Below are 24,935 nucleotides of genomic sequence, written 5' to 3' on the forward strand. Positions count from 1 at the left end.
CTCCAGCCTGTTCAAATCCCTCTGCAGAGCCTCCCTACCCTCGAGCAGATCAACACTCCCACCCAGCTTGGTGTCGTCTGCAAACTTACTGACGGTGCATTTGACCCCCTCATCTAGATCATCAATAAAGATATTAAAGAGAAGTGGCCCCAAAACTGAGCCCTGGGGGACACCACTTGTGACCAGCCACCAACTGGATTTAACTCCATTCAACACCACTCTTTGGGCCCGGCCATCCAGCCAGCTTTTTACCCAGCGAAGCGTGTGCCCATCCAAGCCACGAGTAGTCAGTTTCACCAGGAGAATGCTGTGGGAAACGGTGTCAAAGGCCTTACTGAAGTCAAGGTAGACAACATTCACAGCCTTTCTCTCATCCAATAAGCGGGTTGCCCTATCGTAGAAGGAGATCAGGTTTGTCAGGCAGGACCTGTGTCCTGGTTTAGCCAGGATAGGGTTGAGTTTCCCCAGCAGTGGGGGGGAGCTCTAGCCGGGTTATTCAGATACCATGCGGATGTCACATCCTGGCAGGTCACATTTTTCCTGGCGTGGGAGCGCGGTGCACTCGTGGTTTTGTACATTGTGCTTCAAACTGCTGTATTTGATAGCTATTTTGCTCTGTTCATTGCTATCACTATTACTGTTATTGTTATTGTTTGTTGTGTTGCTATTGCACTGTTGTATTAAACCTTTCCTTATTTCAGTCGTGCGGCTTTGTATTTCACTCCCTTTGTGGGGGAGGGGTAGCAGCCGCGTGGTCTCAGACCCCGGCAGGGGCTAAACCACCACAACTTTGGCGCCCAACGTGGGGCTGGAGAAGACTGAAATAAGGACAAAAGGAGAAGTGTGTTAGAGCCATCTGTTAGGTGTAATTTTTTCTGTTTTTACTTGTACTATTTGATAAGAAGCGTTTACAATGCTGGCCAATTTGCTTGCGTGGTGGGGCTGGATTAATTCTTATAGCCACTGTGTGTTACCAGTGCTGGTGTTTGTTCTTGGTGGAAAATGTATCAATGGTCTTGTTCTGCTCTACTGGTTACTGTCTGCTTATAATGGGCTCGTTTCGCTGCTTGTGGGGGTGAACCGGTACCTGTTTGCTGCCTGGTCTTCTGTTTGGGGTCTCACCCCCTCTGTGGGTGAGCCAGGGGAAGAGATCCTCTCGGTTTTTGAGAGTTTCAGCTATCCCTGGAGCCTCCTGGCCACTGTGTTCATGGCACAATGCTTTCTAAATGTCTGCCAGATCTTGTTTTGGGCCATGCGGTATTTCTCCAACAATAGCACCACCCGGAAACCTGCCCTGGGAGCAGATAGTTATAAATGGCAAAGTGTGTGGGAAAAGATGGGCAAGTACCTGAGTGAGTGGTCACCCCCAACGTTCTGGGATTTTACTCCCGAACAAGTGCAGAGTCCTGATAAACTGGTGGAGTGTTTGGAAAAGGTGTGCTGCCAATCTGACAAACCCCGGGAGATGCAGCTCGCTGCGATGTGCTGGGGGCTTGCCCATGCTTACCGTGTCATCTTTAACACTGTTCACTGCCCTCAAGGGGGCGAAAGAGCTGCAGGGTCTGAAAGTGAGCCTGCTGGTACAGCAGCTGGGCCAGGGCGCCAGGCAGCGCCAGTGCTGGTCGCCTCCACCAGCACAGCAGCTGAGCCGGAGGGACAAGCAGTACCAATATCAGTTGCCCCGATACGGAAAACCAAATATACCAAAAAATCCCCTCGCAGTGCACAGGGTGATAATGAACCAGGCCCATCACGAGAGCAGGAGGAAGAGCTGGAGGTAATCATCCGATCTCTATCCCTGAGTGAGTTGCGAGATATGCGGAAGGATTTCAGCCGCATTGCAGGCGAGCAAATTTGCACCTGGTTGCTCCGGTGCTGGGATAGTGGAGCTGCTGGTTTTGAATTGGAGGGGAGAGAGGCCAAGCAGCTGGGACCTTTAGCCAAGCAGGCTGGTATTGACAAGGCAATAGGGAAACAGGCTCAAACCCTCAGCCTTTGGAGGCGACTCCTGCTTGCTGTGAGGGAGAGGTACCCCTACAAGGATGATGTTCTATGTCAGTTAGACAAGTGGACCGACATGGAGAAAGGCATTCAAAACCTCAGGGAAATGGCTGTGTTTGACATGATCTATGGTGATCTGAATGATGAGCGGTCACCAATGGATCCAGATCAGGTCCCTTGTACACAGCTGATGTGGCGGAAGTTCCTGCAAAGTGGACCTCACCATTGACACCATCGCAGAGATCATCCACGGATGTGAGACGTGTGCTGCAATCAAACAAGCCAAACAGGTGAAGCCCTAGTAGAATGAAGATCGATGGATGAAATATAAATATGGAGAGGCCTGGCAGATCGACTACATCACACTGCCACAGACCCGCCGAGGCAAGCACCACCTGCTCACAATGGTGGAAGCAACCACTGGGTGGCTCGAAACTTATCCAGTGTCCCACGCCACCGCCCGAAATACCATCCTGGGCCTTGAAGAGCAAGTCCTGTGGCGACACGGCACCCCAGAGAGGATTGAGTCGGACAACGGGACTCACTTCCAAAATAACCTCATAGATGCCTGGGCAGAAGAACATGGCATCGAGTGGGTCTACCACATCCCCTACCACGCACCAGCCTCTGGGAAGATCGAGCGCTACAATGGACTGTTAAAAACTACATTGAGAGCAATGGGGGGTGGAACCTTCAAACACTGGGACGCACATCTGACAAAGGCCACTTGGTTAGTGAACACAAGAGGATCTGCCAATCGAGCTGGCCCGGCTCAGTCAAAACTTCCACGTGTTGTGGACGGGGATAGAGTCCCTGTGGTGCGCATGAGGGACCTGCTGGGAAAAATGGTCTGGGTTAGTCCTTCACCAGGCAAAGGCAAACCCATCCACGGGATTGTTTTTGCTCAAGGACGTGGTTGCACCTGGTGGGTGATGCAGGAGGATGGAGAGGTCCAATGCGTGCCACAAGGGGACTTGATTGTGGGTTAAAACACACCGTGAGTTATACTGTGCTTTTGTTAATTTTTCTTTGTCAATGCTGATTGCTAAGTGGCAGCTGGATGTGACGCACATGGTATAGAATAAAGGGGTGGATTATGTCCTGGTTTAACCAGGATAGGGTTAAGTTTCCCCAGCAGTGGGGGGGGAGCTCTAGCCGGGTTATTCAGATACCATGCGGATGTCACATCCTGGCAGGTCACATTTTTCCTGGCGCAGGAGCGCAGTGCACTAGTGGTTTTGTACATCGTGCTTCAAACTGCTGTATTTGGAAGCTATTTTGCTCTGTTCATTGCTATCACTATTACTGTTATTGTTATTGTTTGTTGTGTTGCTATTGCATTATTGTATTAAACCTTTCCTTATTTCAGTCTTGGGGCTTTGTATTTCACTCCCTTTGTGGGGGAGGGGTAGCGGCCACGTGGTCTCAGACCCTGGCAGGGGATAAACCACCACAACCTGCCTTTCATAAAGCCATGCTGACTAGGCCTGATCCCCTGGTTGTCCATTATATGACTTTTAATGGCACCCGAGATGACCTGCTCCATGACCTTCCCTGGCACCGAGGTCAGACTGACAGGTCTATAGTTTCCTGGATCCTCCTTCCTTCCTTTCTTGTAGATGGGTGTCACATTTGCCACCCTCCAGTCCAATGGGACCTCCCCGTACAGCCAGGACTGCTGGTAAATCATGGAAAACGGCTTGGCGAGCACATCTGCCAACTCTTTCAGCACCCTTGGGTGTAACCCATCCGGTCCCACAGACTTGTGTGCATCCAAGTGGTGTAGCAGGTCTCTGACCACCTCCTCTTCAACTGTGCTGACATCAGTCTGCTTCCCCTCCCCATCTCCCAGCTCATGAGGCTGGGTGTCCAGGCAACAGCCAGTTCCACTGCTAAAGACTGAGGCAAAGTAGGCATTGAGCACCTCAGCCTTTTCCTCATCTTTAGTTACCATGTTTCCCTCTGCATCCAGTAGGGGAGGGAGATTTTCTCTAATCCTCCTCTTGCTGTTAACGAATTTATAGAAAGATTTTTTGTTATCCTTAACAGCTACAGCTAAGTTGAGCTCTAGCTGTGCTTTGGCTCTCCTAATGTTCTCCCTGCATAACTTCACTACGACTTTATAGTCTTCATGAGAGGCCTGTCCCCTCTTCCAAAGGCGATAGATTCTCCTTTTTTTCTTGAGATCCAGCCAAAGGTCCCTGTTTAGTCAGGCCGGTCTCCTTCCCCTCCTGCTTGTTTTTCGGCAGACGAGAACAGCCTGCTCCTGTGCCTTTATGACTTCACTCTCGAAGTATGTCCAGCCCTCCTGGACTCCCATTTCCTTCAAGGCAGCCTCCCAAGGGATTTTGTTAACCAGTTTATTGAACAGGTCGAAGTTAGCCCTCCAGAAGTCTTAGGTGGCAGCTTTACTAACCCCTCTCTTTGTTTCTCAAAGGATCAAAAATTCGATCATCTCATGATCACTGCACCCTAGACAGCCTGCAACTTTTACCTCACCCACAAGCTCTTCCCTGTTCACAAGAAGCAGGTCCAGGAGGGCACCTTCCCTGGTCGGTTCACTCACCAGCTGTATGAGGAAGTTATCCTCCATACATTCCAGGAACCTCCTGGATTGTTCCTTCTCCGCTGTGTTGTGATCCCAGCAGATATCCGGGAGGTTAAAGTCCCCCACAAGACCAACGGCAAGTGACCACAAGATTTCTCCCAACTGTTTGTAGAAAGCTTCATCCACCTCACTGCTTTGGTTGGGAGGTCTATAGCAGACTCCCACAGCAAGATCTGCTTTATTGGCCCTTAACCTGATCCACACACTCTCAACCCCGTTATCACTATACTTGATTTCCAAGCTATCACAGCATTCTCTTACATACAGGGCCACTCCACCACCTCTTCTTCCCTGTCTATCCCTCCTGAAGAGCTTGTAGCCATCAATTGCTGCACTCCAGTCGTGTGAGTCATCCCACCATGTTTCTGTTATAGCTACTATGTCATAGTTCTCGTGCTGCATCATGGCTTCAAGGTCCCCCTGTCTGTTGCTCATACTGCGTGCATTGGTATAGATGCACTTGAGATGAGCTAATGAATCCAACACCCTCTTGTGAGCATGGGCCCCATTCCCTACCAGACCCTTCTCAGGTGCTTCCATGGTTCCTGAACATCTTTCCCTTCTCTCAAATGAAGTGGCAGAGGGAGAGCCCTCACCAGTCCACCATCCTTCAAGCTTTGGCACGTTTCCCTTAAGCTTGTTACTAACATGCCCAGTTATCTCCCTGTCCCCCCTCATATCTAGTTTAAAGCCCTGTCAATAAGCCCTGCTAACTCCTGCCCCAGAATCCTTTTCCCCCTCAGGGACAGCTGCATCCCACCTTTCTCATTTGTCGCCAGCAGACCAGGTGTCTTATAAACCTTGCCATGGTCAAATAACCCAAAATTCCGACAGTGGCACCAGTCTCTGAGCCACGTTAATCAGATACGTTTTCCACCCTCTATCAGTGGTTTTCCCTTCCACTTGAGGGATTGACAAAAACATGACCTGACCTCCCGAGCTTTCAATTAGCCACCCCAGTTCTTTGAAGTCCTTTTCGAGTGACTTAAGACTTCTTTCTACCACCTCATTGTTACCTGCCTGGATAACCAATAAGGGGTAGTAATCAGAGGGCAGCACCAGACTAGTGATTTTCCTTTTAATATCTCTGACCCGAGCCCCAGAGAGGCAGCACACCTCTCTATGGTATGGGTCTGGTTGACATATGGGCCCCTCTGTACCCCTCAGAACAGAGTCACCCACTACAATTACCCTCCTTTTCTTCTTACTTGAAGAAGTCGTAAGTCTTGGGGCTGAGGGACAAGTACTAGATGACTCACCAGGTGGGTCCTCATTACCATCGTCAGTTGGCTGGCCGTCTAGTTCCAACACCTCATACCTATTGTATAACGACAGCTGGGAAGGTGAGGAGGGTGGAGGAGGTTTTCGCTTGCCTTTCCAAGGAAGGACCTGACTCTATTCCCCACTGCCCTCCACATGCCTTCCTTCTGCCTGGTGAGAGGAGGGGAGGGAGTCATGTATTTCTTGTAGAGCCTCTACCTGTTGTCTTTGACTTAGAGTGCGGCTCCACCAGTCAATCTCATTTTTGCACTCTTTGATTGTTCTCAACCTTTCTACCTCCTCCCTCAATTCAATCATCTGCCTGAGCAGATCGTTTACTTGATCACACCGCACACAGACGGTGTCTCTGACTCCCTCCAATTCAAGTGCCAGGCTCAGGCACTCTTGGCAAGCAGAGACCTGCACAGCCACCTGTTTGTGCAGGACCTCTGTCTGAGTTCCCACATTCCTCATCACTTTGCCTCTGGGTCGTATTGTGACCATGGTCCTTGGCCGGGAGAGAACCAATCCCTGTGTGCTGTTTCCAACACACAGCGCTCTCACTTCCCTGCAGAGCTGTTCCTTCCCTCCTCTCTCTCCGGTACTGATCAATTGCTTGCAGGGACCGAATGTACCTTGTCCAGTGGCAGGGTCTCAGCTGCCTAGATGCACTCCCAGTCAAGTACTATCTGATCACCCTGAGCTCTGTGACCAGGTTGCTGCCCTCCCACAGGGCTCTTATCACCGAATTAACGGTGGGTGGTGCTAGTTCAGCCCACGCTAACTCGGCAGCCCACCCAGCTCGTTACCAAGGGGTGGGGTGTGAGCTGGTCTCCTCGGCAAGTGACCGTTGGTGTGTTTACACCTCGTTCAAAACAGGTGCCACCAGCCCTTGGCTCTGCCCACAGCCCACGCCACCTCAGCTGCCCGCCCACCGGCTTGCCAGTCTCCTTAGAGCCGGCTAGCTGCCTTTTTGTCTCCAAAAAGGTTCAAAAGCCCCCCAAAAAAGCTCCTTTCCGGTCCCATTCATGTAAGGGGCCCAGAAAACTGGGTAACAAATATTCATCCATTCATATTGGAAACCCCTACTACATTATGGAGTTGTGACTGTATGGCTTGATGGGGAACTCAAATTGAATCAAATTTGTCTTAATCGCCACTGCAGTATAACCCACCCCTAAACCCACCCTGAAACTAACCTGGAAAACAGAATCACCTGTATGGGTGGATCAGTGGTCCTCGCCAAAGGAAAAGTTGCACCACCTTAATGATTTAGTTCAGGAACAGTTAAGTGCAGGACATATCATACCTACCACCAGTCCTTGGAACTCCCTGGTGTTTGTTATTTTAAAGAAAAGTGGTAAATAGTGACTTTTACATGATCTCCGACACATTAATGATGCCATGGAGGATATGGGTACGTTACAGCCAGGAATGCCCTCCCCTACAATGATTCCCCGAATCTGGCATCTTGTAATAATTGATCTAAAGGATTCGTTTTTTACCATTCCCTTGCATCCGGATAATGCACCTAAATTTGCCTTTTTTGTTCCCAGTATTAATGTTAGTGAACCTGCAAGACCGTACCACTGGGTTGTTTTACCATAAGGCATAAAAAATAGTCCCACGATGTGTCAGTGGTTTGTTGCAAAGGCTTTGAGCCCTGTTAGAATGCAGGTCCCCCAGGCTGTTATATATCATTATATGGATGACATCCTTATAGCAGCAGAAACACAGGAGATTGTGGAAAAGGCTCTTGCTTTAACCAAAGACTCAGTATCTCAAATGGGTTACAAATAGCACCTGAAAAGGTACAGCGATCATCACCGTGGCAGTACCTGGGGTGGAGAATTTGTGAACAGACCACTGTCCCGCAACAGGTTAAACTTAAAACTGATGTTAAGACTTTAAATGATTTATATTTTGCGAAGAGATTCTTCACTGGCATCACCCAGACTAATTACAGAGAAAGCGAAACAAGATCCCCACCGTGCAGCTAACGCCATCTCAGAAACACAAACACCGTGATGTGTGCCTGGCCATCCGTATCAACTGGCATTATTTAACCCTCTAGGGCAGTCATATGCTCTGCTGTTTCAGTGGGATGAAACACTTAGTAACCCTCTTGTTATTATTGAATGGATTTTTGTTTGTCACACCAAATGCACAAAACAGTCACTACTCATCCAGAAATGTTTGCCAAACTGATCATGAAAGGTAGGCAGCGCCTACCTTGCTAGTCAGGAACCTGTGTGTATCATTGTTCTGGTTACTATGCACATGTTACAGTGGCTAATACAAATGTCTTCGAGCAAGCATGGCTTTCATATGCATTTTTTCCACCAAAAAGCCAGGGCAAAACAAAACCAGTTTTCTTTATCAAGGCGTCAGGCTAAAGACATCATTGTGACTTGCCCTGAATACCAGAAGGACTCCCTCTCTTCAACAGCTAGTGGTGTCAACCCTCGGGGACTCACCTCCTCAGAATTATGGCAATCTGACGTCACTCACTTTGCTGCATTTGGAGCGTTAAAATATGTACATGTGTCTGTTGATACCTTTTCTGGAGCAGTGTTTGTGTCCTGCCATACAGTGGGGAGTCAAGCATCTGACTGGCATTCCCCACTCACCGACCGGACAGGCCATTGTGGAGCGTACGCATGGCACGCTAAAGCATCTATTACAACAACAAAAAGGGGGAGATGGAGGATATCTATCTACACCTCACGAAAGGCTAAATAAGGCATTATATGTCATGAACTTTTTAAACATTTCCCCTGTCTCACAGGTGCCACCAATATTGCCTCACTTCTCGTTGCAGACACCAGATCAACAAGAAGTCCAGCGCAAGGCTCAAGTGTTAGCAAAAAACCTGGAAAGTGGTAACTGGGAAGGACCATATCCTTTAATAACCTGGGGAAGAGGTTATGCTTGTGTCTCCACAGGTCACGGTCCCCGGTGGTTACTGGCAAGGTGTGTGCCACCATACCTGAGGTGTGAGAGGCAGCTTTTGGTAGACACTCAGGAGCCGGCTGTGGGTGCTGTGGATGTCCCTGCGCTGACAGTTTGCGGTCTCTTCAACTGATCATTTAGGCAGAATGTATGAGTAATGCTTGCTACTGCAGTAGGACAAAATACACTATCTCTGTCCTTAATCACACTACGGTTGCCAACTCTTTTAAGAGAAAATGCTAACAGTAATTGCAACTTCTTGATGAGATATATAGGCTTACTAGTCACTAGTGAAAGATGTAGCTTAGACAAAATGTAGTTATTAATAAGGAGGAAATGCTATAAGAGTGTGTGTGTTCAACTTTCTTTGTTTAGCAATATTAAGAATTAAGAACTCAAGTGTTTAACCTTATTAGAAACTCCCTTGGTTTTCCCCCTTGAGTGATGGCCAGGCTCTGGGTGGAACCCAACAGGAGGATGAAATCAGATGTTTCCGCTCAAAGAAAATTGCCAGTTATTTTGGCCTGATTTAGATATATGAGGCTGGACCTGCCTGCAGCGATGTTGGATGCCTCACCTATGGATGGACGCATCGTGTAGGATTTCCGGTTTGCAGGGAAGGGTATTCTAAATCCTCGCTGCATCCAGGGTTCCCCAGCAATTGCGGATCTGAATATTAGTACCCCATTAAGTAAGTGTGCTATTCTGTATCTTCCTTATTTTGTAACACTTAGTCATATGCTTTATGGCAGTGATGAGATTGCTTGTGTGAAGAAGACATGTGCTGAATCTGATTTTGTGTGCATCAGTGGTCAGTGTGTGCCTAACAGATGGCAGTGTGATGGGAATCCGGACTGTGAGGATGGGTCTGACGAGAGTGCTGAATTGTGCAATATGAGAACATGCCGGGTAAATGAAATCAGCTGTGGTCCTCAGTCAACCCAGTGTATCCCAGTGTCCTGGAAATGTGATGGTGAAAAAGACTGTCCTACTCTTTTCAACTACTAACTGTAACTGCTGTTTTATTTTGAGCCTTTTGTAGAATTGTTTTAGGTATACTGGTTTTTTTTAAGTTTGTCTAAACCTTAATTAATAAAGCTTTGAAACAAGTCTTGCAGTTGCAGCTGTAAAACAAAGAAGGGGGAGATGTGGGAGACATCGGCCTGTCAGCCCTGCACAGCCTCTGAATCAACAGCTAGGCTTTGATGGGAAACAGGCCTTGGGAGAAAGATAAGAAACTGCTGAGCTGTGCCATGGTGGCAGGGGAAAACAACGGACAGCTGCAACACTGAACTGTGGAAAAGTACTGAACTGTGAGAAGTTACCGCCGCATGAACAGCGCGTGAACAAGAAGTTGATTGGTCTGTACAGCGTGTGTTAGAGTGGTCTTATGCTGACAGGAGAAAAGGTTGATAGCTGTCCAGTTGCTGATTTGCTAATTATGAAGTAAGAGCTTTGGCGAGAGCATAAGTATGTACTATTGGAAAAATAAACGGCTTTGCTTGATATAACTCTCATGGAGTTGTGCAAGTCCGATATCCTCCCGCAACATGTCACCAAATTAAGGTCCGTGGCCAATACCCTGAGAATAGGGCTGCTATTCAGAGGGACCTTAACAGGTTGGACAAGTGGGCTAAGAGAAAGCTCATAAAGTTTAACAAAAAGTCCTGCATGGGACTATTCCTGAGTGGACCGTACAGGCTGGAGGACAAGTGGATAGAAAGAAGCTTTTCAGGAAAAGTCCTAGGGGTTTTGGTGGACATCAAGTTGAACATGAGTCACCAGTGGGACCTTGTGGCGAAGAAGGCCAACCACATCCTGGGCTATATTAGCCCCTTAAGTTAAGGGAAGTCCTTACCACTCTTAGTGCTTTTAAGACCACATCTGAAGTACTGTTTTGGATTCCTCAGTCAAATAAAGACACTGATGGAGTAAGTCCAGTGGAGAGCAACCAAAATGGTCAGAGGCCTGGAGAACATATATGAGGAGAAGCTGAGAGAACTGGGATTGTTCAGCCTGGAGAAGAGAAGGCTAAGTGGATCTCTTATTGCTGTCTACAACTACTTAATGGAGCCAAACTCTTCTAAGAGATGCACAGAGACAGAATGAGAGGAAACTGACAGAAATTGCAGCAAAGGAAATTCTAATTATGTATTAGAAATTTTTACTTTTCTCACCAAGACAGTAGCCAAATACAGGAACAGCCTGCCTTGAGAGGTATCCTTGGAGATACTAAAAACTCAGCTGGAAAAGGCCCTGAGCAACACGAGTTGGCTTTCAGTGGGAATAGGACCAGAAGACCTCTGGAGATTCTTTCTGACCTAAATTGCCTATAATTCTATGATCCTATTTGGGAAAGTTTTTCTTTTCACTGTCTATGCTAAGGTCTTGAGAACAGCTGTGTGGAAACTAGCTGTATATATAGGGTGTTGCAGTGCTCCTATCCTACCCTGAGCTCAGTTTGACAAAGAGGTGGAGGAGGGAGGGTTGAGGAGTTACAGCAGAAACAATTAAAGCTAGGTTGTAGCTGAACATAGAGACAGAAGAAAGACAATGGGGAAAGGAAAGAATTGAGCTGCTTCTTCTGAGATCTCAGTGTCCACTCAGTTTTGTAGATTCTTCTTTCTCAAAAGTCTCTGGATTTTTTTTTAAAGGGGAAAGGTTTGTCCTGAACTTAGTATACCCTAACACTAAAATGATTAAAGCATAGCAATTTCTGTACCCAATAGCACCTAAGAGAGTGACGCGACTATGACCAAATTCAACTGCTTTTTGTTGGCACTCTCTTAGAGGCTTTGACACAAGGGTGTAGAAAGACATCTTTGTTACTCTGCTACTTTCTGTGTCAGGCACCAGGCACCTGCTAGAGTCCAAAGATGGAGTTTAACTGTGATGTCTCTTTCTATGCTTTGGGACTATGGCTAAACCTCTGTTTATGTATCTACAAAAAGGAACTGTCTTTACACAATCACTTTTATGAGCACAATGAGAAATTGGAAAGTGAACCTGCACTTCAGAAGAAAAAGGACTGGTTTTACTATTACTATGCATTGTCTGGGGATCCCCTGTCATGGAATAGAAGTTTGTTCTCAGTTTAAGCACCTGGATGCCTCTACTAAGCTTTTATGTGCAAGTCTTTCATCTAAATTTAACCTGCTAATGATGGTCCCTCTACAATAAAGAGAGGGCATTTCAGAGTGCTGGACAACATAATTACTCATCAAGCTATGTCTGTTCACATAAAGAACTGTCTTGATCAAGCTAAGAATACCACACTTCAGAATGATTCTTTAAATCATTAGATTGGAATACTATATATATGTCCTATTTATGTACATTACATGGAGAACTTTACATTACGAACTCTGGTCAGACCAGTCAAAAACCCCAAACTAGGACAATTTAATCAACTAAAAAGAAATACATTTATCTACTCCAATACAGTGGACTAGAATCGATATAGACTTAATGTCATTTTTTTTAATCACAGGTTCCTTAGGAGATGAAAGTTTTCAGTGTTTCAAAGAAAGGCAGGTGTTGTTTTTAAAAAAAAGACTCATTGCAGGGTCTGATGGATTCAATTGCTAAGGAGTAGAGGATGTATCTCAGACAATGCAATGAACAGTAGACTAATTCAGCCACAGCAATGCCATTACTACATGGACAGGCCTCTCAAATTAGTGGCACCATTTTCAAAATCAAATACATATTGCCCCTCATTCCAGAAATGTCAAGCATGCTGTAAACAACTTCTTAGTACAGCACATGCTTTAGAAACTGCATGAGAAAGACTGGCAAGGAAGCTATTCTTTGAGGGTAGTCAGCATTAAAATAGCTTATTTTTAAGTGCAAGTTACAGATTATAGCCAACAAAGATAGGGATGTGGTCATCAAAACCAGAATTATCATTTTAGCTTCCCACCATTGACACAAACAGACTGACATTTCCTGTTGAGCCTAAAAGCTATGTGTTGGCACTACCTGTACAATGTGCACATTACCTGTACCTCAAATACATCTTTGTGCACTATAAAGCACATGTGTATAAGTATGCTTTGCACTGATAACAATATTCTGAACGAGCTCACAGTATCTTAAAGAAGGAATAATCTCATCCAAAAAACTGGTACAGTGTGACTCTGAGTAGGTAGAGAAAGTGCTACTTTTTGCCTTGTTATTGGTGTTGGACTTACTTTTTTATTTTTATTTTTTATTTATAATCTATGTGTCCTGGTTCAGCTAGGATAGGGTTAAGTTTCCCCAGCAGTGGGGAGGGAGCTCTAGCCGGGTTATTCAATACCATGCTGACATCAGGCCCGGGCGCCCAAGTGCGGAAGAGCAGGGACGGCTTTTGTCTGGGTCGGTCCGCTCACTGCTGTATCCATATGGTATATCTCTTGTTCTGTTCATTGTTATTACTGCTATTATTATTGTTGTTGTCCAGTTTGTTGTTGTTACACTGTTGTATTAAAACTTTCCTTATCTCAGCCCTGGAGTTTGTATTTCACTCCCTGCACCGTCCAGTACGAGGGTGGGGGAGGGGCAGCGGCAGCGTGGTCTTGAGTCCTGGCAGGGCCTAAACCACCACAGCCTTTTTGACGCACAACGTGGGACACGAGAGGTCTGAGATAAGGACAAAAAGAAAAAGTGTGTTAGAGCAATCTGTTAGGTGCAATTTTTCTGTTTTTATTTGTATTGTTTGATAAGGAACATTTGCAATGCTGGCCAATTTGCTTGCGTGGTGGGGCTGGATTAATCCTCATATCCACTGTGTGTTACCAGTGCTGGTGTTTGCTGGTGGTGGAAAACGTGTCAAGGGTCTTGTTTTGCTGTACTGGTTACTGTCTGCTTATAATGTGCTTGTATCACTGCTTGTGGGGGTGAACCGGTACCTGTTTGCTGCCTGGTCTTTTGTTAGGGGTCTCACCCCCTCCATGGGTGAGCCAGGGGAAGAGATCCTCTCGGTTTTTGAGAGTTTCAGCTCTCCTTGGAGCATCCAGGCCAGTGTGTTTGCGGCACAATGCTTTCTGAGTGTCTGCCTGATCTTGTTTTGGGCCATGCGGTACTTCTCCAATAATAGCACCACCCGGAAACCTGACCCGAGGGCAGATAGTTATAAATGGCAAGGTGTGTGGGAAAAGATGGGCAAGTGCCTGAGTCAGTGGTCACCCCCAATGCTTTGGGATTTCACTCCCAAACAAGTGCAGAGTCCTGATAAACTGGTAGAGTGTTTGGAAAATGTGTGTTGCCAATCTGACAAACCTGGGAGACACAACTCGCTGCGATGTGCTAGGGACTGGCCCATGCTTACCGTGTCATCCTTAATGCTACTCACTGCCCTCAAGGGGGAGAAAGGGCTGCAGGGTCTGAAAGTGAACCTACTGGTACAGCAACTGGGCCAGGGGGACAGGCAGTGCCAGTATCAGTCGCCTCCACCAGCACAGCAGCTGGGCCAGAGGAACAAGCAATGCCAGAATCAGTTGCCCTGATACAGAAAACCAAATGCACCAAAATGTCAGCTCGCATAGAAGGGGATGGAGATGAGCCAGGCCCAGCACAAGAACAGGGGAAAGAGCTGGAGGTAATCATCCGATCTGTATCCCTGAGTGAGTTGTGAGATATGCGGAAGGATTTCAGCCGCCTTCCAGGTGAGCAGACTTTCAACTGGCTGCTCCGATGCTGGGATAGTGGAGCTGCTGGTTTTGGAATTGGAGGGGAGAGAGACCAAGCAGCTGGGATCATTGTCCAGGGAGGCTGGTATTGACAAGGCAATAGGGAGGCAGACTCAAACCCTCAGCCTTTGGAGGCGACTCCTGCTCGCTGTGAGGGAGAGGCACCCCTACAAGGATGATGTTCTATGTCGGTTAGGCAAGTGGACCAACATGGAGAAAGGCATTCAGAACCTCAGGGAATTGGTTGTGTTTGACATGGTCTATGGTGATCTGAATGATGAGCGGTCACCAATGGATCCAGATCAGGCCCCTTGCACTCAGTTGATGTGGCAGAAGTTCCTGCAAAATGGACCAGAGGCACATTCCAAAGCATTAGCAGTAGCGTCCTGGTGGCGAGACACCCAGACTCAAACAGTGGACGAAGTGATTATCCAGCTCCGGCAATATGAGGGAAATGTCCCTTCCTCCCAACATGCTTTGGTTTCAGCTGTAGAGGAACTGTCTCAGAGGCTCCAGAAAGTGGAAGAGGACATGTCCTATGTTCCACCTGCACAGGCCAATGTCTCAGCCATTAGAAATAGATGTTTCCCCACCCAAGAGAAGGGCAGTGGAAGATACACACCACGGGGCACCCTGTGGTTCTTCCTGCGCGACCATGGGGAAAACATGACGAGGTGGCATGGACAGCCCACTTCCGCCCCAGCTGCACGATTACAGCGGGTGAAAGGGAAAACCACCATGAAAGGGGAATCTTCCAAGAGAAACACAGCTCCAGTGTCCAGTCGGAAATCCCCCAGACAGAATAGAATGGCCAACGTTATGCCTGACCCTCTTGAGGGGACCTGTGAGTCATTCTCGCAGGAGTCATTCTTACAACAAGTGAGTGATGGTGAGCAGGATTAGAGGGGCCCTGCCTCCAGCCAGGTGGAGGAAAGGGATAATCGGATTTACTGGAAGGTGTGGATCCGATGGCCTGGCACATCAGAACCACAACAATATAAGGCCTTGGTAGATACTGGCGCACAGTGCACCCTGATGCCATCAAGCTACAGTGGGGTTGAACCCATCTGTATCTCCGGAGTGACAGGGGGATCCCAACAGCTGACCCTATTAGAAGCTGAAGTAAGCTTAACTGGGAAGGACTGGCATAAGCACCCCATTGTGACTGGCCCAGATGCCCCGTGCATCCTAGGTATAGATTACCTCAGGAGAGGGTACTTTAAAGACCCAAAAGGGTACCGGTGGTCCTTTGGTATAGCTGCCCTGGAGGAGGTTGAGCAATTGTCCACCTTACCCGGCCTCTCAGAGGATCCCTCGGTGGTGGGGTTGCTTAACGTTGAAGAGCAGTGAGTGCCAATTGCTACCAAGACGGTGCACCGGCGGCAGTACCGCACTAACCGAGATTCCCTGGTCCCCATCCATCAGCTGATCCGTCAACTAGAAAGCCAGAATGAGATTAGCAAAACTCATTCACCCTTCAACAGCACTATATGGCCAGTGAGAAAGCCTAACAGCGAATGGAGACTAACCGTGGACTACTGTGGCCTGAATGAAGTTACGCCAGCGATGAGTGCTGCAGTGCCGGACATGCTAGAGCTCCAGTATGAGCTGGAGTCGAAGGCAGCCAAGTGGTACGCCATGACTGACATCGCTAACGTGTTCTTCTCCATCCCAATAACACCAGAGTGCAGGCCACAGTCTGCATTCACTTGGAGGGGTATCCAGTACACCTGGAATCGATTGCCCCAGGGGTGGAAACACAGCTCCACCATTTGCCATAGACTGGTCCATACTGCACTGGAGAAAGGTGGGGCTCCAGAACACCTGCAGTTCATTGACGATATCATTGTATGGGGGGACACAGCTGAGGATGTCTTTGAAAAAAGGAAAGAAGATAATTGAAATCCTCCTGAAGTCTGGTTTTGCCATCAAGCCACAGAAAGTTAAGGGGCCTGGAAGGGAGATTCAGTTCCTAGGAATAAAATGGCAAGATGGGCGTCGCCACATCCCAATGGAGGTGATAAACAAGATAACAGCCATGGCCCCACCAACCACTAAAAAGGAGACTCAGTCTTCCTGGGCACCGTGGAGTTCTGGAGGATGCACATCCCAAACTACAGCCTGATTGTGAGCCCTCTCTACCACGTTACCCGCAAGAAGAACGATTTTGAATGGGGCCCTGAGCAACAGCAAGCTTTTGAACAAATTAAGCAGGAGATTGCCCAGGCAGTAGCCCTCGGGCCAGTCCGGGCAGGCCAGGAGGTTAAGAACATGCTCTACACCGCAGCCGGGGAGAATGGCCCTACCTGGAGCCTCTGGCAGAAAGCACATCAAACAAGCCAAGCGGGTGAAGCCCCAGCGGAATGGAGATTGATGGCTGAAATATAAATATGGAGAGGCCTGGCAGATCGTCTACATCACACTGCCACAGACCTGCCAAGGCAAGCACCACCTGCTCACAATGGTGGAAGTAAACACTGGATGGCTGAAAACTTATCCAGTGTCCCACACCACCACCCAGAACCCCATCCTGGGCCTTGAAAACCAAGTCCTGTGGCGACATGGTACCCCAGAGAGAATTGAGTTGGACAATGGGACTCACTTCCGAAATAACCTCATAGATGTCTGGGCAGAAGAACACGGCATTGAGTGGGTCTACCACATCCTCTACCACGCACCAGCCTCTGGGAAAATCGAGCGCTACAATGGACTGTTAAAAACTACACTGAAAGCAATGGGAGGTGGAACCTGCAAACACTGGGACACACATCTGACAAAGGCCACTTGGTTAGTGAACACAAGAGGATCTGCCAATCGAGCTGGCCTGGCTCAGTCAAAACTTCCACGTGTTGTAGACGGGGATAAAGTCCCTGTGGTGCGCATGAGGGATGTGCTGGGAGAAATGGTCTGGGTTAGTCCTTCACCAGGCAAAGGCAAACCCATCCACAGGATTGTTTTTGCTCAAGGACGTGGTTGCACCTGGTGGGTGATGCAGGAGGATGGAGAGGTCCGATGCGTACCACAAGGGGACTTGATTTTGGCTGAGAACATGCTGTGAATTATATTGTGCTTTTGTTAATTGTTTTTTGGTTATTGCTCATTGCTAAATGGGAGCTGGGCATGACGTAGATGGTATAGAATAAAGGGGTGGATTATGTCCTGGTTCAGCTAGGATAGGGTTAAGTTTCCCCAGCAGTGGGGAAGGAGCTCTAGCCGGGTTATCTGATACCATGCTGATGTCAGGCCCGGGGCCCAAGCGTGGGAAGACCAGAGTCGGCCTTTGTTCAGTCGGTCCCCTCACTGCTGTATCCATATGGTATATCTCTTGTTGTGTTCATTGTTATTACTGTTATTGTTATTGTTACACTGTTGTATTAAAACTTTCCTTATCTTAACCCTGGGGTTTGAATTTTACTTTGTGACCCGTCCGGTACGAGGGTGGGGGAGAGGCAGCGGCAGCGTGGTCTCGAGTCCCGGCAGTGCCTAAAGCACCACGCTATGGAATATTGTTTGTAAATTAGTGCTATATTCAGATGGATGTCATGGAATTCTGACTCTTCCAGGGGGAAAAAAAGGCATTTTGGTAACAGATCTATCCATAATTAGCAACAATAACTATTTAAAGCATTAATTGTGAGGATTTCTGAAAAACAGAAATATCTGATTAAATTAAAAGTGCTCAGCACTTCTTAACATAAGATCCATTATCATAATGTCATGAGCAGAAGCCTATGGAGGTCTGATGAAAGTGATTATTGTGTTTTTGTAGCAGGACCACAGGCAGTTCATGACCACCACCACGCCATGTTGTACTGCTTTACTAGCCATATGCTTTCTGCCCCGAAGATGCACAGTATCATCACAAAAAAGCACAAGATGTGATCCAGTCTAATTTCATTTAAACAGTCTGCCCTACACTTCTCTTTATCATTCACAATTGTTAAATATTATGCAAAAATGACATAACGTATGCTTCCCACTTTCAATTCATCTTCCATACGTCCTTTTTTTTCAGGGAAACAATAAAGGGAAGAGATTCGTTATAGCATTCTTCCAGTCATTACAAACATGGGAGTAATAATGCACGGTGCACATGTAGCCTGGTAATCGTTAGGTGCTAGACATTCCCTTCTGTTCTCAATCCACAAATCTGGTAATGTGACATCTCTCAGCGTGGGAGTATGAATCGTCAGCTCAAGCTGTTGAAACGCCGTCTTACAGTATCTAGTAGTTGCACTGAGGCAGTGTATTTCAGATGAGCCTTAAATCCTCAGGACGGGCTTCTGTAGTATAGAAGTCTGAAATCCCCTGGGCCTAAGTTTTTACAAATGCCCCCTTGCCACCCAAATTACAGGGACAGATCCATCCTAAAGCTCCATTTGAAGGGCATGGAGTCCGTTCTCAGCTGATGTAAATTGGCCCTGCTGTACTAAAGCCAGAGGTGATTCACACCAGCTGAGAAAGTGGCCTGAAATCATAACAGTCACCAGAAACTGCTTTTATTCTCCACCAACAGAAAGTATATGGCAAAGTACTAAAAGCTGTTATGTTTAGAATTTCTTTGAAAAGATATTTTTCTGAGGACTAAGATGACTGTTATTCCAGAAATGAACATCAAAACCATACAGTGCAATTCCAGAGCTGTCAGTTTAACATGTGTAACAAGAAAAATCATAGTGTGGCTCAGGAAATACTTTTGAAAGCACAGTTTAGTCAGTGAAAGGCAATATAGATTATACAGAGAGAAAAGTGGGCTTTAACTAATGTATCTGTGAGTGTCTGTAAGTATTAACCTTAGTGTAGACAAGTAAAATGGAGTGAACAATATATAAGAAAGTATTTGATTAAGCAGCTTACTAAGTTTCAGCCAATGACGTACAGAAAAAACCTGAGTACCTTTGTGGTACAGAAGGAACTGTGTTTAAAATGACTTGAGGAAGGGAATGTTATTTCAAATAAGGTGTGGTTCTAACTAAGAACATTTTAAACACCAATTAAATTATCACTGAACTGACTTTGAGTTTGGTCTGGTTTTCCTAAGATTACATTATCATGGACTAAAGTATGACTTGGATTATCTGTCTGTGCAAATGAGGAAGAAGGATGAAAAACAACCACATAAAATTTTTCCTTGAAAATCTGTATTGGCTGTCAGGAGATTTGGCCTGGGCACACAGGAATAGGAGAATGCATATGGTTACTGGTTTTAAACAGCTAGAAGAGAAGGAACAAACACACCTTTGGCTTTAATGTATCTGCCTTCTGTGACTCCCCAACCTATGTGTTGTCCCAAGTGGCTCAGATATAGAAAGGTAGGAGTGAAAGATAAATTACTTGCTTCCGAAATTGTGAGGAAGCAGTGGAAGAATTTTGACTTTGAGGCTGCTTCCGCATCAAATCTGTCACAGTTGAGTCTGGCTGAAGAGGCTCACACAAAAATCTCTTTTCTTAGTATTGTATTCTAGGTCTGTAGTAAACACTTGCCCAAGAGCAAGAGCAAAGTCTGTCTGAGAGCTTCCCCTGATCCAGCTTTGTTTAGCTCATTAAAGGTTCAGCGTTTTGAGGGCCTTTTTACTGTTCCTAAGTACAGCTCTAAGCACCTGAATTTCTGAGTCTTCCCTTTCCTGGTCCACTGTCTCTTGTAAGTGTTTTGCTTAGAGTTATCGCCTCTCTTTCCTGTCCCCCTTGTTTAGTTTTCAGAATCCTCCTTGGCCACAGTGTTGCATTCAGTGCCAATTATTTTAATTTACTGAACACATCAAACAAGCTCCAGTTTCACTTGGTATTTCATCTTCCTTGAGAATTTATATCTCCAATCTCTGCTAGATTACTGAGGCAAACAATGAATTAAATTAATAAAATTATAGTGAATGATGCTGATTCTGTCAATAACATCATTTGCTACTTCCCAGAGGTTGCATCATTTCACTCAGTGACCTCTTGTTCCATATACTTAAAAAGACAATATTCCACTTCTTATGATCACTTGTCAATCTTCCATTCATTATCTACCTTCTGTTTTTCTTTCCAAAAAAGGAGAAAGTTTTTATAACTATAGGGGACTTGTCTGAAGAAAGAAATTGTGAGCAGACTAAAATCATGGGCAGGATTATGCATGGCCTGGTAGGTATGTATTAACACATGCAATGTATGTGAAGGACTGCAGACATTCAATTATTTCTGCTTTCAGTGGAAGAATTTTGTGATATACTGACATTTGGTATCCCTATAGAACATTTGGAACAGTAAGTTAAGACAATATAAATTAAAGCTTTACAGCATTTTCATTTATATAATTGCATTTTAGATACTACCCACCATACATTCTAATGTTACGTGTTTGTGTCACATTTCTCTCTTGTCAGCATTAAAATGGCAGAAACGAAAAAGCAAAAATGCAGCAGAAAGAAAGTAACTATAAAAGGTGGTCATCTGTCAGTAGAACAAAAGATACTGCTTTGTGGTTTAACACTGAACAGAACTGACATCAACAAGTTTAGTTGTGTAAATCATAAACTTTCAGGTTTCAGGACAAATCCATGAAACTTAGCTCTGTCTCATGCTTTTGGAGAGGTGGGGGTGGAGGGATGGGTGGCCCAAGCCTTTATATATGCAATTCTGCTCTGGCAAGTGGAGAACCAGGAAACAAACCTCTTTTGCCAAAATCTTGAATCCGTATCTATCTGTGTTCTGTTAGGCTATTCTTTTGAACATTTTCACAGAACAGAGATGCTTTGCAGAGGCTGAAATACAAATTCACAAAATCTGGCACGATTACCCCAAATATAGAAAGGAGTACAGAAATAGATGACCCAACCACAACTTGTGCAGTTGTTTTTCTGGTTAGTCTGTTTAATTCAATTCAATAGATTTCTGTGAAGCAAAACCACTATGATGGTGAATAATTTCCTGATAGTGCAGGGATATTTAGGATTTATCTTTTCTAAATGAAGGCTTCACCATCTGTTCTGCCCTTTTATTACAAATAGAGGGGGAACCTAACTCACTGCCTCAACATGTAAAGTCTAGCATCGAAATGATTTAGATGTACGTGTGTCTTTATGCACCTGGTATGTTTTCTCACATACCAAACACAAATCAGTGGGAAGACCTGTCTCTTGTAACCTAATAAATTCTCTGATCTAGTGCCTTTATTCCTTCCTCACAGCGGCAGAAATTGATGGCCAGTAGTTTGCATTTTATTAGGACAACTATGACTCTTTTGCTGTCTTGCAAGAGTTATATCTTTATTGGGCTGACATTTTGTGATACCATTTACCTCTCTACAGAAAATGAGCCTCGATTCCTATTCTTTCCCTCTTGCTGGGCCTACATACACTTCATCATGGACAGAAACCTTGTAAAAGATGTGCTGAGGATGTCTCAGACTGCTGAAAAGCTCTGCCCTTCCCCAAAGGATGCCATACAATCTCCCTTAAGAGTATTAGAGAAGGAACATATTCTCCTCAGAGTAGCACAGGACCAGAAACTCCAAAATGCATCACACTGCATAGTTTTTACTGCTTTAAATGACAAATTTTGCAGTAGGTAAGGAAGGGAGGTGCAAGTTACCACATCTCATGCTTTCTATACCAGGAGACTGATTGCAGGCTCAATGCAAATGTTAATTCAAATAAATCCTCAGGGCCTACCTGTATTGTAGCCCCTCCCAAGTGCTGGCCAGGGGCGATGATTCTTCCAAAGGTTGCCCAAATACCAATCGCTTTGGTTCTCCACCAAGCCAAGAACCTGCTGCCCTGGAAATGAGCAAATTGCAAAAAGATCATGAGACAAAAGAGAGTCAGCCAATGGAAAAAAACCCCACAAAATCTGCAGGGGGACAGCCAGTGGAAAGAGAAGACAGAAGTTGGGGTGCTGCCTTTGTGTCACGCATTGGAAAGACGCCTGCTTATGTAACAGACAGCAAGCCTGGCACAGCAAACTCAGCATGGCTCATTTCTTTCCTTCTCCCCTGGCTAGTCTGAGTAATTAAACACTGTGGGAACCTTTGTCATGCTGACAAAAATATATCACCCAGACAAATCTGAATGCTGCTTGATTTTGGAATACAATGATGGAGAATCCTCCCAGTGAGAAATAAGTGTTCATAAAATTATCATCTAATATGAAGATCTGTTCATATTCTGATGGAGATAATATAATTGAACAACAAGGCTCAGTATAACAATTTATTCTCTTCCCATGCTCCCCCCCACTAGTTTCAGGGATTTTTTTTCTCAGTCACAAAGGAAATGCCTTTTGCTCAGGAAAATATTAGATTTTAAGAGTTTTAAGAAAGTTGCACTGTTTTAATTTGAGAGTAATTTAAAAGTCATTTAGGTAAACCTGTGTGAAACGCTGCACAGAAATTATTTCAGTTTTAGATGGGCTTATTTTGGTTTAGCTTACATTGATTAGCAGCTGGCTCCAGCTAAAGTAAAATGTGTTTTAAATCAAATGTGTCTAGAAGGTTTGCATTGCTTAAAAATCAACTGAAAAGTGAATGTTTGTATAGATAAGGACTTAATTATCTATCCTGAAATGTGCTTTATAAAATGTAAATAAGAGAAGTGATTGAAATGATGCTCTGGTGAGGGAGGTTGGAGGGAAAGGGAAAACTGCATTTGGATCTGGTCAAAGAAAGGAAAGGGAATGGTGTTTTGACAGAGGGACCCGCTCAGTGAGGGCACTAAGACTGGGACTGGAAATTATTTTGCAACCTTTTGAGAAAGCAATTAAGCATCATGCTTTGAAGCCACATTTTCAAATCCCAGCTATGCTCATAAAACTGGGTGTATGGTCACAGCAGTGCATTGAAAGCATTGAATGATCATTATATGTTGTTTATGTAGGCCCATAGCTGTATTACTAAAATTTCAGTATGGCCCAAGACAAGATTGGGCTGAGAAGCAAGACATAAAGACAAAAGTGATTAATTCAATTTTATAATCAGAAGACAATAGGATAGGTCAGGTGATTGTGATACTCTCCTGCAGCATCTCTAATCCAGTGGAACATCAGTAACCCCCACACGTGTCTCGAATGCTGTTTCAAAAGTGTAAGCAGCGGTGAGTGGCCAATACATATAATAAATACATCAGAAGATTACAAAAGCATTAAAGGACTGAACAGAAATCAATCTAGAAATAACCTTGAGAGATTACCTCAGGATCATCCTACTCTACCCTAATCACAACATGCCAGTCTTCACCAGACCTCATTTTCTAATGATGTCTCTCCTTTTTGCATTATACATATGTTTGTATTTTAACATTATACTCCAAAACTCATTTTTTAAGAAGGTGGAAAACCTGGGGAAGAGCAGAAAGGATCATATAAAAGACCACCACACATTTATCACCTCATTGGTGATACTGAAAACTGGTAATATTAACAGACTGCAATGCACAAGAGAATGAAGGAAATGACAAGTTAGAGGCAGATGCACCCTAAGCAACTGATGATTTGTTCATACAAATAAACTGTAGCATCTCTCAACCTGTGAGACACATGGAACACACTAGACAGCACATGAGGTGCCACACACCATATATTGTGAGGAAATATGAAAGGGATGTCAACTGGCTGAAACAAATCTTAGCTGAAAAAAGCTGAAGGGCACAATTTAAACCAAGACTTGATTTCGTGCTGGAAGACTGCCTGTTCTTTATAATCACTCCCTGACAGTTGAGGTAGAATAAATCAGAGTAAGAAACTACCATGGCTAGTAAAGGATGAGGATGAGAAAAAAACCCAATAAAAAATGCAGGTGCAGCTGGGCTGGAGTGGATTGGCACAGCTGGTAGGAAGAGAGTGACCCTGTCCATATTCTAACAGCACATTTCACAACTCAGCAGTCCACAGATCCTTCTCAGGATAGTACTGCTAACATCAAAAGAAATGTTAGAATTCCATTTGCAAGAAGCAGATACTGAACTTCCTTACCATGGAGCATCAATTTGCTTTCATTATTTTAACACCATGCATTTTCCAACAATCCACAGAGTTCAGCCTTCAAACTGATCAATAATAAAAAATGAACAAACCTTGTTGCTTGTTAATGGTTTTCCTTTCCCACATACCAGTCCAAAATGTCAGTTCTGACAATGTACCCCTGAAATACTTATTTCTTAATTATTTCTCATGCTACTATAAATAGAAAAGGCTCAGTAAATTATGTTTGTGCGTATTTATTGTAGGTGTATTATTTCCTTCTCCTTTTTATTTTTTGAAGACACTAGAACAAATCCTGATCTTACTACTATTCCTTGAGGTTTGATATGGGATATGGATGAAGGCAGAAATTAACATGTTAAGCTTTAAGGCTTAGATCCATGGATCAGATAATGTGACTTACTGTGTACCAACTGAGCTGGAATAACTGCCTTTACATGTCCTTTTAGCTTGTCACAAATATAAAGTAAAATGTGTTAGCTAACACA

At 45.2% G+C, this 24,935-nt stretch overlaps 1 protein-coding gene across 6 annotated transcripts in view; it reads right to left on the bottom strand.

The window, feature by feature from the left end:
• LARGE1 (LARGE xylosyl- and glucuronyltransferase 1) overlaps positions 1-24,935 on the bottom strand; it is a 354,153-nt gene that overhangs the window by 76,441 nt on the left and 252,777 nt on the right. For 5 of the 6 annotated variants that reach the window (XM_074826498.1, XM_074826500.1, XM_074826499.1 and 2 more), the window contains one exon: positions 22,146-22,250. The exons of the other annotated variant lie outside the window; for it this stretch is intronic. In XM_074826498.1, coding sequence (XP_074682599.1) covers positions 22,146-22,250 — 105 coding nt within the window. The remainder of the gene's footprint in view (positions 1-22,145; positions 22,251-24,935) is intronic. 6 annotated transcript variants of the gene reach the window in all.

This window comes from Strix aluco, chromosome 5 (genome assembly GCF_031877795.1).
Source record: "Strix aluco isolate bStrAlu1 chromosome 5, bStrAlu1.hap1, whole genome shotgun sequence".
NCBI lineage: Eukaryota > Metazoa > Chordata > Aves > Strigiformes > Strigidae > Strix > Strix aluco.